Source organism: Dendrobates tinctorius, unplaced genomic scaffold, assembly GCF_039654945.1.
Source record: "Dendrobates tinctorius isolate UK_male_01 unplaced genomic scaffold, ASM3965494v1 ptg000137l, whole genome shotgun sequence".
Taxonomy (NCBI): Eukaryota; Metazoa; Chordata; class Amphibia; order Anura; family Dendrobatidae; genus Dendrobates; species Dendrobates tinctorius.
Genome location: NW_027361805.1, coordinates 1002345 through 1017536, shown reverse-complemented (window position 1 = coordinate 1017536; position 15192 = coordinate 1002345). Strand labels below are relative to the sequence as shown.

The 15192-nt window shown below is 45.1% G+C and overlaps 1 protein-coding gene across 2 annotated transcripts in view; it reads left to right on the top strand.

The window, feature by feature from the left end:
• LOC141048587 (uncharacterized) overlaps positions 1 to 13701 on the top strand; it is a 77967-nt gene extending 64266 nt beyond the window's left edge. The window contains exons 7-8 of one of the 2 annotated variants that reach the window (XM_073544311.1): positions 2379 to 2487; positions 12148 to 13701. In XM_073544311.1, the coding sequence (XP_073400412.1) occupies positions 2379 to 2487; positions 12148 to 13661 (1623 nt within the window). In that variant the 3' untranslated portion in view covers positions 13662 to 13701. The remainder of the gene's footprint in view (positions 1 to 2378; positions 2488 to 12147) is intronic. The other variant, XM_073544312.1, reaches the window with a different exon arrangement.
• The last annotated feature ends 1491 nt before the right edge of the window (positions 13702 to 15192 follow it).

The following is a 15192-nucleotide window of genomic DNA, read 5'->3' as shown; positions in this document are numbered from 1 at the left end:
TGATCAGGCCCCGGCTCCTCACTCCGGTCTCTCCTGTACAGTGAGGCCTCATTCTACACCTGTATAAGGATCTAGTGACACAGTGTAGACTGTTAGTCAGCATTGCTGTTTCCTCAGATTGTCAGCTCTTGTGATCAGGCCCCTGCTCCTCGCTCTGGTCTCTCCTGTACAGTGAGGCCTCATTCTACACCTGTATAAGGATCTAGTGACGCAGTGTAGACTGTTATTCAGCATTGCTGCTTCCTCAGATTGTCAGCTCTTGTGATCAGGCCCCGGCTCCTCACTCCGGTCTCTCCTGTACAGTGAGGCCTCATTCTACACCTGTATAAGGATCTAGTGACACAGTGTAGACTGTTAGTCAGCATTGCTGTTTCCTCAGATTGTCAGCTCTTGTGATCAGGCCCCTGCTCCTCGCTCTGGTCTCTCCTGTACAGTGAGGCCTCATTCTACACCTGTATAAGGATCTAGTGACGCAGTGTAGACTGTTATTCAGCATTGCTGCTTCCTCAGATTGTCAGCTCTTGTGATCAGGCCCCGGCTCCTCACTCCGGTCTCTCCTGTACAGTGAGGCCTCATTCTACACCTGTATAAGGATCTAGTGACACAGTGTAGACTGTTAGTCAGCATTGCTGTTTCCTCAGATTGTCAGCTCTTGTGATCAGGCCCCTGCTCCTCGCTCTGGTCTCTCCTGTACAGTGAGGCCTCATTCTACACCTGTATAAGGATCTAGTGACGCAGTGTAGACTGTTATTCAGCATTGCTGCTTCCTCAGATTGTCAGCTCTTGTGATCAGGCCCCGGCTCCTCCTCTGTTGTAGTCTTAACATGTATTGTGGCATTTTTTGTTCATGTCCTTTGTGAATTAGTAAGTGCTGTGATATGTGTTAGTGCACCTGATGCATCCTGATCCTGATGCAAACGCAGGTCCGTGAGTCCTTATGTTAAGTATAGAGATCTAATCTGGATCAGGATGCATCAGGATTGCTACGCATTACAACGCACCGTACCAAAACTCTAGTGTGAAAGCAGAGCCACTCATGCAGCCCCTAACCAGGAGCCCCCATGTTATATACATGCTCCCAATACACTTTATTATTACCACACTGTAACATAGGGTACAAGCCCTTCTAGTGAGGCAGGAAAGATCACTGTATTACAGAGCAGCATGCGGGCATAGTCTATATTATGTCTGCGTACTGGTCCCATACAGCACATCCCTTGCTTCCGAGCATGCTCAGTGTCGCAAAACGGATCCCTGCACACGGAAGCACACGGATCCATATTGTCCTGGATCCGTGCTCCATAGAGCTCCATGTTAATTCCAGACGTGTAGCCGCGGATCCATGCGTCTCCCTGCGCCTGTTTGTTTTTCAGATGACACAAAACTGCAACAAGTTGCGTTTTTGTGCATCTGATAAAATATGTAGACACAGCGATCCTTGGCAAAACGGTGACAACTGGATGCACACGCAAGTCCCATCCATCACCACTGAAAGTCAATGGAGACGAAAACGCAGCCATTTTCACACGGATTGCAAAATATGCAAGTATGAAATCACCTTAACCCTATATAATGATTGGGGCTGGACTTAGATCTTTCCACAGGTTTTGCCTAAAATCACTTTATATTACTTACCCTACCCTAAGGGCTCATACTCACTTGCGAGTGACCCGCGTGATTCTCGTGCGAGTCCCTCGCATGGAAACCTGGCACTGCCGCCGGCACTCGGACCGGAGGCGGCGGCTGCATAGAAGTACATGAAGCCGCATGCTTCAGTCCCAGTGCTGGCGGCAGTGCCAGGTTTCCATGCGTGAGACTCGCACGAGAATCATGCAACTGTCTCGCTAGTGAGTATGAGCCCTTAGCAGCAACAACTGACGTCGTCTATCCTCCTCCCTGTAGTGTTGTCCTGAATCCTCCTCAGTCCTGACTTAGGCCAGGTTCACATTGCGTTAATGGCCCTGCGTTCAACGGGATCCGTTACATAGCGGCATTAACGGCAATATAGTTTCAAAAGGGAGAAATATATGGATTGAGGAGGGATTGCACAAACTTGCCTCCCTGATTGGCATCATTCCTCTGATCTATGCGCTGTTTCTCCCAGCAGTGACCACCAGGAGAAACAATGCCAACATTGGAGGAGTGGCATCGGTCTGAGAGTATGAGATTTCTTAATTGGGAGAAAAGAAATGGAGAACCCCTTTAAGTAGATGATTATCTAAAATAAGGCATTTATTATTTGTGTGAAAATAATCATGAGCCCATAGAATATTGTGTTAGCTTGAAAGTTGGCTGTGACAAATCTTTGCTTTCTTTTTAAACGTCTCAGAATCTGTTATTACTTGTACATCATTTGTCTTTTTTATGTGGTGAATTAGGATATATATCTAAATTATATTAAAGATGAAGATTTAACAGAAGAAGGGACTTTTGTGGGTGTAACCCAGCTGTATGAAGAGGGGAACATGTCTATAGATGTCACCACAGGTAAAAGATTAGTACTAACTATTTAGAATAAGACACATATTCTCTTCATTTTCTCCCTAATTTTTCTTTTATTTTATATATATATATTTTATCCTTTATTATGGTTTATTACTACAGTCTATGCCCCGGAAGTGTGTCCTGCATGTGAAGACTTCCGGGGCATAGACTTTCTGCCCCGGAAGTCTATAATACAGCCCAGCATGGTATAATACAGCCCAGCATGGTATATAGCCCCCCCAGAATGGTATAGCCCCCCCCAGCATGGTATAATACAGCCCAGCATGGTATAATACAGCCCAGCATGGTATATAGCCCCCCAGAATGGTATAATACAGCCCAGCAAGGTATAATACAGCCCAGCATGGTATATAGCCCCCCAGAATGGTATAATACAGCCCAGCACGGTATAATACAGCCCAGCATGGTATATAGCCCCCCCAGAATGGTGTAATACAGCCCAACATCGTATATAGCCCCCCCCAGCATGGTATGATACAGCCGAGCATGGTATAATACGGCCCAGCATGGTATATAGCCCTCCCAGAATGGTGTAACACAGCTCAGCATGGTATATAGCCCCCCCAGAATGGTATAATACAGCCCACCATGGTATAATACAGCCAGCATGGTATATAGCCCCCCCAGAATGGTATGATACAGCCCAGCATGGTATAATACAGCCCAGCACGGTATACAGCCCCCCAGAATGGTATAATACAGCCCAGCATGGTATATAGCCCCCCCAGAATGGTATAATTCAGCCCAGCACAGTATAATACAGCCAAGCATGGTATATAGCCCCCCAGAATGGTGTAATACAGCCCAGCATGGTATAATACAGCCCAGCATGGTATATAGCCCCCCCAGCATGGTATGATACAGCCGAGCATGATATAATAGAGCCCAGCATGGTATATAGCCCCACCCAGAATGGTGTAACACAGCCCAGCATGGTATATAGCCCCCCAGCATGGTATAATACAGCCGAGCATGGTATAATACAGCTCAGCATGGTATATAGTCCCCCCCAGAATGGTGTAATACAGCCCAGCATGGTATATAGCTCCCCCAAGAATGGTATGATACAGCCAAGCATGTTATATAGTCCCCCCAGAGTGGCCCCACAGTCCAGTACTCACACTGATTTAAAAAAAACAAAACACTCCTCACCTTCTCCTCGTGCCTGCTCTGCTGGCTGCTCCTGTCTCCTCCTGCTCTGTCTGGCACAGTGAGAGTGCAATGACGTCATCGCGCCCCTGCTGTGTCAGAGGCAGAGCGGGAAATGATGGGAGAGGGAGCGTCAGCTGACGCTCTCTCCTCCATCACTGCCTCCTTCAATGCAGCGGCGGCGGGAGTCGGCGCTGGGGGCCCCATAGCGGCTGTGTGATATGCCGCTGGCTAGGGGCCCCTGGAGCAGCAGGGGCCCTAGGCAGCTGCCTGGTCTGCCTGCCCCTAACGCCGGCCCTGGATGGGCAGCTACGGTAGTGGGGACTGGCTATGAGTGGTTCCTGGCGGCTACCTGTAGCTCGAGCCTAACTCTGCCCTTAAGGAGCTCCAGTGAAGGCTAGGTAGCCACGCCCATCCCAGGCAAGCCTGTCCCATGGCACAGTCGGTCCATGAATCAGGTGCACCACTGGTGAGTGTGACATCTCCAACATATTCCGCAACACTTTACATGTCACTGTATATAGTATGTGTGGATATGCTGTAATTATATGAAATGGCAACATCCATTGAAGTATTTACAGTGAACGTCTTAATGCCACATACTATAGGAAACCTTACGAGGTCAGACAGGTGGGTTTTATGGTGGATCAGTGTAAGATAGTATCATGTGTAATGTGAATAAATTGTATCAGCAATAGTTTTTTTTTTTATAAGAAAATCCTTATAGTTCTCAACAATATTAGACCTTCTACACGTCGGTGATTTGTCAGCCCATTTTTACCATCCATGCGTGGTTTTTATCATAAGCAAAAAAAAAAATTGATGGTGGTTTCCCGTTCTTTTAGTAGCAACTGAAAAATAAACAGCACACAGATGCCATCCATGTCTTGCCCATTTTTTTTCACTGACCCACTAACCAATTCACTTGAATGCAAGCAAGACATGTCTCCTGTCATGATCTGAATTTGATCTGACAGTTTTAAATTGCACAGGGTGAACTTTTTTTACTTTGGCAAGTGCCAAGTGACTTGACTGTCCCCAGTGGTGGTTAGTGGTATCGCACCTTAGGTTTAATGTGCACGTAATTATGAATCAGGTGTGGGGCTCTATAAGTGAGTCTCAGGGTGTGCAATCACGGCTGGTGATACTGATTGATTCATTCTGAGTTTGTGAAGCCTGGGTGAACATGGAGCTGAAGAGGAGTCCTGCGCAGTCAGCCAGAGGAGACGAGTGGCAGCTAATGGTGTCTGCAGGAATTGCTGGCATGGCGTGGAGGAGTCGCAGTTTATGGTGTCGACGGGAAGTGCGTGCATGGCTTTGTGGAGTGGAGACTATGGAGAGAGTTGCACTCGGCATGCTCGACTTGGTGGCCGAGAGCTGGACTCAAGCATGCTTAGAATTTTGGCAGAGGCTGACTCATCCTTGGGACTCTGTTATTGGACTGCTGCAACTGGAGATGGACTCTGCTCCAAGGCTGCACTATGGTGTAGGATGCAGGATGGTGATGGATCCGGGTGGAGAAGACGCACGCAGGTGGTGGGGCTCTGTTGCAGGAGCATAAGCACAGAGCCTAAAGCTAAGTGGTGTTTCCCCTGTATTGTCTTCTTTCCTCATGTGTGTTGTTAGTGCAGTGGTGGGATTAGTCTCCGCACCGACCAATTCCCTAGTGAGGGTTTAGGGTCAGGGCGAGCAAGGGTTTAAGGTTCGCGTGCGGCGACAGGTGCGGAGCCTGTATAGGGAACGTAAGGAGTGCAGGGACACTGGCTCAGGGGAGCTTAGGAGGTCTCCACGTCCCCATTCCCTATCGCAGGGCCCACCATTGTTAATGTTTCCCAGGTTCCCCCTTATTATTTAAATTCGCCGTACTGGAGGCGGGGTTTCCAGAATTTATATTAATGTGTAATACCTAAATTCGCCAGGTGGAGGCGGTGTATCCATCTGCACGTATTATTATTTAAATTCGCCACTGGAGGCGCTGTATCCAGGGGCACGTGTGTTATGGGTCCGCCTTGCGGTAACATCTGCGTCCAGACACACGTGACCGTGACATCTCCATTATGTTTGTAAGAAAACCATATGTCAGCAAAAAAAAAAGAAACTGGCACGATAGTCCCATAGAATTTATAAATTTATTGTGTCATTGTGCTGTGAAGTGACTGAAGTCCCCATGCAATAAATGTAAAATATATTTCAATATTTTGTGTGTGTACAAAGATAGTTTATACATACTGTATATTCTCGTGTATAAGCCGAGTTTTTTAGCACTTTTTTTGTGCTCAAAACGCCCCCCTCAACTTATACACGAGTCAATTGTCAAGAAAGCCGGCAGGGGAGGGGGAGCGGCAGAGCAGTGGGTCACAGAAGACGGCGGCTGTAACTTTGTCCGTTGCTAAAGAGAAATGAACATTCATTACTCTTATAGCAGCGCACAGTGACAGCCGCTGGCTTCCAGAAGACATCCTACTCATCCAGTAGCGTGCCCTCACAGCGTCTCGGTGGTCCTGGCATCTTCGCAGCATCTCCATGGTTCTGGTTTCCAGCAGCTTTTCTAGCACGATCACGTGACGCTTTCCATTAAGGTATTGAATATGTTCTCATCTTCACTCCCAGCCTGACCGCTCAGCATAGGAGAGCTGCCAGCGCCAGGAAGGAGATGCAGGGATGGCACGAAGAGGGTGAGTAGGACGGGAGAAGTGAGCCATACATACAACGATGGGACGGGGGGGTAAGCTATGCATTTAATGATGGGACGGGGGTGAGCCATGCATACAACGATGGGACGGAGGTGAGCCTTGCATATAAGGAGGGGAGGGGGGTAAGCCATGCATACAAGGATGGGAGGGGGGTGAGCCATGCATACATCGATGGGAAGGGGATGAGCCATGAATACAAGGATGGGAGGGGGGTGAGCCATGCATATAACGATGGGATGGGGGTGAGTCATGCATACAAGGATGGGAGGGGGGGGTGAGCCATACATACAACATGGAGAGTCACATATACCAGGACAGGACAGGGGGAGCCACACATACCAGGACAAAAGGGGAGCCACATACCAGGACAGGACAGGGAGAGCCACACATAGTAGGGCAGGGATGAGGGGACAATGCATACCCGCTTATACTCGAGTCAATAAGCTTACCCAATTTTCTGTGACAAAATTAGGAGCCTCGGCTTATACTCAGGTCAGCTTATACTCGAGTATATACTGTACATATTCTTTTATTGGATTTTGCTAATATTTCCATGTTAGGAAAGTGGCACTAATGATGGGATTAAGAGGTACTGGCAACACCAGATTGGCTAAATGTTTAATGAGTAGTTCTTCAAGAGGAAGATTTTTAACTATTTCCTTACCAACCAGACATTCGATGAATCATCTACTAACCAAGTCTTACTTTGTTTTATAAGATTGTAGAAGTACTGTATATACTCGAGTATTAGCTGAGACTTTCAGCCCATTTTTTTGGGCTGAAAGTCCCCCTCTCGACTTATACTCGAGTCATATACCGGGGGTCGGCGGGGGAGGGGGAGAGCGGGTGTCAGAGATCATACTCGCCCACTCCTAGTGCAGTCTCTGCAGCTTCTTTCATGGTCTCGGCACCTCGGCTCTTCGTGTGTTCAGCGGTCACGTGATACCGCTCATTAAAGTCATGAATATGCACATATTCATGAGTTTAAAGAGCGGTACCTTGTGACTGCTGAAACCTGGAAGAGTTGCTGCGCCAAGACCATGGAAGAAGCAGGGGGGCTGCAGAGACTGTGCACCAGGAGGGGGAAGTATGACGGGGGAGAACGGGAAGCAGTGCAATATTCACCTGTCCCCGTTCCACCACCATGCGCTGCTTTGTCCTCCACGTCCTCTGTGATGTTCAGGTCAGAGGGCGCAGTGACGTAGTCAGTGCGCGCACGTCACTGCAGAGACTCGGTGGACAGAGCAGCGCGTGGCGGTGGAACGGGGACAGATGAATATCGCCAGTTCTGGGGGCCTGAGCCAGTGGCGACACCAGCATCTGGCCCACAAAGCGCTCTGGTGTCCCCGCCTGCTCAGGTCACCGGCACCTGGCCTCCAGTGACGAGAGGGGAGTATAATTTTTTTTTTTTTTTTTTAATAGCAGCGGCAGCAGCATATGGGGCATATTTATCTATGGAGCATCTTCTTGGGCCACCATTAGCCCTTGTGCAGCAATATATGGGGGGTATTTATCTATGGAGCATCTTCATGGGCCACCATTAACACTTGTGCAGCATTTTATGAGGGGTATTTATCTATGGAGCATCTTCTTGGGCCACCATTAACCCTTGTGCAGCAATATATGGGGGGTAGTTATCTATGAAGCATCTTCTTGGGCCACCATTAACCCTTGTGTAGCTTTTTATGGGGAGTATTTATCTATGGAGCATCTTTTTAGACCACCATTAACCCTTGTGCAGCACCACCCTCGGCTTATACTCGAGACAATAAGATTTCCCAGTTTTGATGGTAAAATTAGGGGGTCTCGGCTTATACTCGGGTCGGCTTATACTCAAGTATGTACGGTAATAATAGGATAAATTTGGAAGGCCCAAACCGCCTCTAGATTTGTTTTTCCAAAGGTTACCCATTGCTATCCTTGCCTTTTATTATTCAAAATATAGTTATTAAGCATAGATTGCAATTTTGTGATAAAATTAAGGGGGATTAAAATGGGCATGGCTATAAAGCCGTAAATTTTTTTAGGAAGGGTGAACATTATTTTCCCAAACCAGATTAGTTCAGATTTGATTAAATTATTCAAATCTGTAAGGATAGTATTGATAATCATGTTCATATTAAAGGGAATTTGTCACCCTATTTTTCACCTATCAGCTGCCGGCACCGACATCAAGGGCTTATCTACAGCATTCTGTAATGCTGTAGATAAGCCCCCGCTGTAACCTGAAAGATAAGAAAAATGAGTTAGATTATACTCCCCAGGGGCGGTCCGGGTCTGGTTTTGGTCCGATGGGTGTCGCGGTCCGGTCCGGCGCCTCCCATCTTCTAACGGTGACGTCCTATTCTTTGCTGCCTGTCGTGGCTCCTGCGCAGGTGCACTGCTCTGCCCTGTTGAGGGCAGAGCAGAATACTGCAGTGCGCAGGCGCCGGACCTCTCCTGGCACCAGCGCACTGCAGGACTCTGCTCTGCCCTCAACAGGGCAGAGTAGTGCGCCTGCGCAGGAGCCGCGATGGGAAGGAAAGACGAGGATGTCACCATTAGAAGATGGGAGGCACTGACCGTGACACCCATCAGACCTGTACCGGACCCGGACCGCCCCCGGGTGAGTATAATATAAGGCGGGTGAGTATAATATAACTCGTTTTTCTTATCTTTCAGGTTACATCGGGGGGCTTATATACAGCATTACAGAATGCTGTAGATAAGCCCCTGATGTCAGTGCCGGCAGCTGATAGGCGAAAAATAGGGTGACAGATTCCCTTTAAGTGTCACATTTGCATTTTAACAAAATGAGAAGCTTTATTATAGATTTTAGTTAAATGAGGGGCTAAGAGGCCAGTGTCATGATCCATTCTTGGATCTGTGGCAGAGTCTGGATTCTTTTTTATAAACCTTTTTCCTTTCAGGCCCTCGGGGGTTAATGAGTTTTTGCCCCCGGTGGCCTCTGGTGTTACTACAACTGTAGTTGGTCGGCTTCTGGGGTTTTCTCCCTCCGGTGGCCGCTGGTGTTACTACAGTTTTAATTAGTCAGCAGGTGGTGACCTCCCTCCTCCTTCCTATAAAAGGTCATCAGCTGCTGCGCAGCTCCCTGTTGGTAATATTGGTCATTCACTAACCAACCTTTCTGAAGAGAGGAGCGATCTGGTTAGTGAATGACCAATATTACCAACAGGGAGCTGCAGCAGCTAATGACCTTTTATAGGAAGGAGGGGGGAGGTCACCACCTGCTGACTAATTAAAACTGTAAGAACACCAGCGGCCACCGGAGGGGGGAAACCCCAGCAGCCGACCAACTACAGTTGTAGTAACACCAGCGGCCACCGGGGGCAAAAACTCATATTAACCCCTGAGGGCCTGAAAGGAGAAAAGGTTTATAAAATAGAATCCAGACTCTGCCACAGATCAATGGATAGTGACAGCCAGGAAAAAGTTTACAATATTCGTTAGAGAAGCCGTCAGGGCCTGGTGATTTTTTAGTTTTAATATTGTTGATTGTGTCAATTAATTCCGCCCCCCTAATGGGATCTATTATTTTTTTTTCCATCATCCTGTGGCACTTCTGGAAGATTAATATCACTAAGAAATGAATTTAATATAATTTATACAATGTGATTTTCTGGATTTTATTTTTGATATTCTATCTCTCAATGTTAAAATTAACCTACCCTTAAAATTATAGACTGTTCATGTCATTGTCAGTCGGCAAACTTACAAAATCAGCAAGAGATCAAATAATCATTTCCTTCACTGTATATACAGTGGGTATGGAAAGTATTCAGACCCCTTTAAATGTTTCACTCTTTGTTTCATTGCAGCGATTTGGTAAATTCAAAAACATTTTTTCTCATTAATGTACACTCCGCACCACACCTGGACTGAAAAAAAAACCTGAAATGCAGAAATTTTTGCAAATTTATTAAAAAAAGAAATATTGAAATATCACAGTGTCATAAGTATTCAGACCCTTTGCTCAGACACTCATATTTGTCACATGCTGTCCATTTCCTTGTGATCCTCCTTGAGATAGTTCTACCCTTCATTGGAGTCCAGCTGTGTTTAATTAAACTGATAGGACTTGATTTGGAAAGGCACACACCTGTCTATATAAGACCTCACAGCTCACAGTGCATGTCAGACAAAAGGATTATCATGAGGTCAAAGGAACTGGCCAAGGTGCTCAGAGACAGAATTGTGGCAAGGCACACATCTGGCCATGGTTACAAAAGAATTTCTGCAGTACTCAAGGTTCCTAAGAGCACAGTGGCCTCCATAATCCTTAAATGGAAGAAGTATGGGACCACCAGAAGTCTTCCTAGACCTGGCCATCCAACCAAACTGAGCAATCGTGGGAGAAGAACCTTGGTGAGAGAGGTAAAGAAGAACCCCAAGATCACTGTGGCTGAGCTCCACAGATGCATTATGGAGATGGGAGAAAGTTTCACAAAGTCAACTATCACTGCAGCCCTCCACCAGTCGGGCCTTTATGGCAGAGTGGCCTGACGGAAGCCTCTCCTCAGTGCTAGACATATGAAAGCCTGCATAGAGTTTGCTAAAAATCACATGAAGGACTTTCAGAATATGAGAAATAAGATTCTCTGGTCTGAGGAGACGAAGACAGAACTTTTTTGTGATAATTCTAAGCGGTATGTGTGGAGAAAACCAGGCACTACTCATCATTTGCCCAATACAATCCCAACAGTGAAACATGGAGGTGGCAGCCTCATGCTATGGGGGTGTTTTTCAGCTGCAGGGACAGGACAACTGGTTGCAAGTGAAGGATATATATATGCGGCCAAGAACAGAGATATCCTGGATGAAAACCTCTTCCAGAGTGCTCTGGACCTCAGACTTGGCCGAAGGTTCACCTTCCAATAAGACAATGACCCTAAGCACACAGCTAAAATAACAAAGGAGTGGCTTCAGAACAACTCTGTGACCATTCTTGACTGGCGACAGCCAGAGCCCTGACCTAAACCCAACTGAGCATCTCTGGAGAGACCTGAAAATGGCTGTCCACCAACGTTCACCATCCAACCTGACGGAACTGGAGAGGATCTGCAAGGAAGAATAGCAGAGAATCCCCAAATCAAGGTGTAAAAAACTTGTTGCATCATTCCCAAGAAGACTCATGGCTGCATTAGCTCAAAAGGGTGATATTTCAGTTCTTCTTTTTTAATAAATTTGCAAAAAAATTCTACATTTGTCTTTTTCCTGTCAAGATGGGGTGCAGAATGTACATTAATGAGAAAAAAAATGAAATTTTTAGAATTTACCAAAAGGCTGCAATGAAACAAAAAGTTAAAAATTTAAAGGGGTCTGAATACTTTCCGTACCCACCTTATAGCAATAAACAATGGAAAAAAAAGTATCTTTATTTTTGATATTATAAGACAATCAGTCCTACTGAAGGAACCCTACTAATCCAGAGAGTTCACTTCCTACTGAGGAAAACTTCTGTGAAAGGAGATCTATTCTTCTGCATAGTGGGGAAATTAGAATAAGCAAGGGCCTTACCTCAGTATTTGTAAGCGAAAACCAGGAGGAAAAGTACAATAGAAACACCTCACCACTTGTAAGCCTGATTTTAGCTTACTAATACTGAGGTAAAGTACTGACTAAATACTGAACATGTGAACGTGGCCTAAAGGTACAAATAGAGAACTTCTTAAGTGTTCAAAATTGTATTCTGAATCATGTTTTACTGATTGTGTAGAATTATCATGTAGGAATGTTATACAATTTCAGCTTTAATATGTTTAACAGAAGTTAAAATAAAATCTGCTTATGTTTCCAACAGCTGACTGCACAAAAAAACATGTGGAAAATCTTCTTTCTTTTCCAGACGACAAAGTAAATTGCAATAATATCAGAAAGGACAATCAAGAAAATTCAAGAACACTTCTTATAACAACTATACCATCATTCTTCCCCGGCGATCATCTGTCTACTGATTTCACTAATCGCAGTGATCCTTTTGGTCAATCCCACATTGTTGAGCAAAGCACAGAAGATACAGAGGGTAAAATATTGCCGTATTCTGAATGTGGCAAACGTTTTGAAAAGAAAACAATTGTAACAGTGCAGGAAAGAATTCACAGAGATGAGAAGCCATTTTCATGTTCTGAATGTGGGAAAAGTTTCAGGAAGAAATTTAACCTTACTAAACATGAATTAATTCACAAAGATGAAAGGCCATTTCCTTGTTCAGAATGTGAGAAAAGTTTTCGCCAGAAATCAGATCTATTTATTCATCAAAAAATGCACACAGGAGAGAAGACACATTTATGTTCTGAATGTGGTAAATGTTTTGCAAGGAAGTCCTGTCTTGTTGAACATCTGAGAACTCACACAGGGGAAAAACCATTTTCATGTCCGGAATGTGGTAAATGCTTTCGCCAGAGGTCTGCTGCTGTTCACCATCGTGTAATCCATACAGGAGAGAAACCCTTTTCATGTTTGGAATGTGACAAATGGTTTAGCAAGAAAGCTGATAGTATTAAACATCTACGAACTCACACGGGGGAGAAGCCATTCTCATGTTCAGAATGTGGAAAAAGCTTTACAAGAAAAACAAGTCTTGTTCAACATCAGAGAACTCACACTGGAGAGAAGCCATATTCCTGTTCAGAATGTGAGAAATGTTTTAGTCAGAAGTCAGATCTTCTTAACCATCAGGTAATCCATACAGGAGAGAAGCCATTTTCCTGTAATGAATGTGGAAAATGGTTTAGCAAGAAATCTTATAAGGTTAAACATTTGAGAACTCACTCTGGGGAGAAGCCATTTATATGTTCAGAATGTGGGAAAAGCTTCACAAGAAAAGCAAGTCTTATTCAACATCAGAGAACTCACACAGGAGAGAAGCCATATTCTTGTTCAGAATGTGAGAAATGTTTTAGTCAGAAGTCAGATCTTCTTAAACATCAGGTGATCCATACAGGGGAGAAGCCGTTTTTATGTTCTGAATGTGGGAAATGGTTTAGCAAGAAATCTGACAGAGTTAAACATCTGAGAACTCACACTGGAGAGAAGCCGTTTTTTTGTTCAGAATGTGGAAAATGTTTTAAGCATAATTCTGATCTCATTAAGCATCATAGAACTCACACAGGGGAGAAGCCATATTTTTGTTCAGAATGTGGAAAATGTTTTACTCTTAACGACGATCTGGTTAAACATAGGGTAATCCATACAGGTAGGAAGCCATTTTTATGCTCAGATTGTGGCAAGTGTTATAATCATAGATCATCACTTGCTCAACATAAGAAGCGCTTCCATTTTAACAGTGAGACTGTAGCAAATGTTTTTCCTTAGATCTAATGTTTGATAAAAATAAAATGTATTTAGTATTTTCTTTCATGATTTTTTTTTTAATCTGAGACTTGCTCATATAAATATTTTTTCTTCAGTGTCTATTATAACCCTCAACAAAATAAATAGCAGAGAGCTGAGCCTTCATACAAAACCTAGGCCGCTGTACAACTCCATGCACCATGCCATATTTCACCATGTCTCTAAGGAATTCCTGGTTCTGACCTCTCTAGCTATAGTAAATGCACAAGTTCACAAGAAGCTTTCTTTGCAAGTTTGTCCTGGCAGTCATAAAAGCAGTGGAAGCCCCATTCTTGCACTGGATTACTGTGGAGCACAGCTCCAAACATGTCATCTCAACCTTTGCCTTAGTCATGGCTAAATTCCTTTAGCTGTCTGTAGAACTTACTGCTAATTTCCTACAGCTTTCTATAGCACTCGCTGCTAATTTCCTATCGCCCTTCATTTGGGACCTTCAAGACTGTTATGTTTAAAGCTTTTCCCGACCTTACCCTATAGCAGTGTTCCCCAACTCCAGTCCTCAAGAGCCACCAACGGGTGATGCTTTTAGGATTTCCCGTAAAATTGCATTGTGAGATCTGCTCACCTGCACAGGCAATAATTCCACCACCTGGGCGATACTAAGGAAATCCTTAAAAACTGACCTGTTGGTGGCTCTTGAGGACTGGAGTTGGGGAACACTGCCCTATAGCATGGCTACTGTCAGTTCTGATACCTTCATCTATCCATCAAGCTTTCATAATGGGACATTAAAAAGGGTTGGCTTGTTCTCCCACCAATTTTCTAAAAAATTTGATGAGACCCACTACTGTCTATTGGAGCCTTAAAGGGAACCTCTCAGGTCTCCCATTCTCTCCAACCCAACACCATTCACTTATGTATCAGTAAGTTCCCTGGCTAACCAGCCTTGTATAAAGTTTTTAGGTAAAAATTAGGTTTAGAATAGCATTTAATAATGTCCCCGTTTTCTATGCTAATTAGAACTTTGACTAGTCGATGGGGAGTTATTTGCCCCAGACTAGTCAGCCCTCTTTCCATGTTATTATGCCCCTATGGGTGTGATAAAATAATTTGCAGGAGCTGTCAACACCGCCAGCAAATCTCACGCATGTGTGCCCCTCATTTCAGCAGCGTCGTTACATCTCTGAAGTCTGGTGTATCCTTACCGGCTTCAGAGGTGCACTGCGCATGACCAGAAGTTCAGACGATGGCTTTTGGTCATGCACAGTGCACTCTTGAGCTGGAGAACTGCACACCCAGCTTTTGAGGTGCACTGTGCATTGCCGGAAATTGAGAACATGGCTTCCGCTTATGCACAGTGCACCTCTGAAGCCGGGAAGCATATGAAATGTACGTCGTATATGTCACCCCATCCTGGTATATGTCCGTTATATTAGTATATGTCCCTCATCATGGTATATATCCCCATCCTGGTATATGACCCTCATCTTGGGTCCCATCCTGGTATATGGCCCTCATCCTGGACCCCATCCTGATATATGCCCCTCATCCT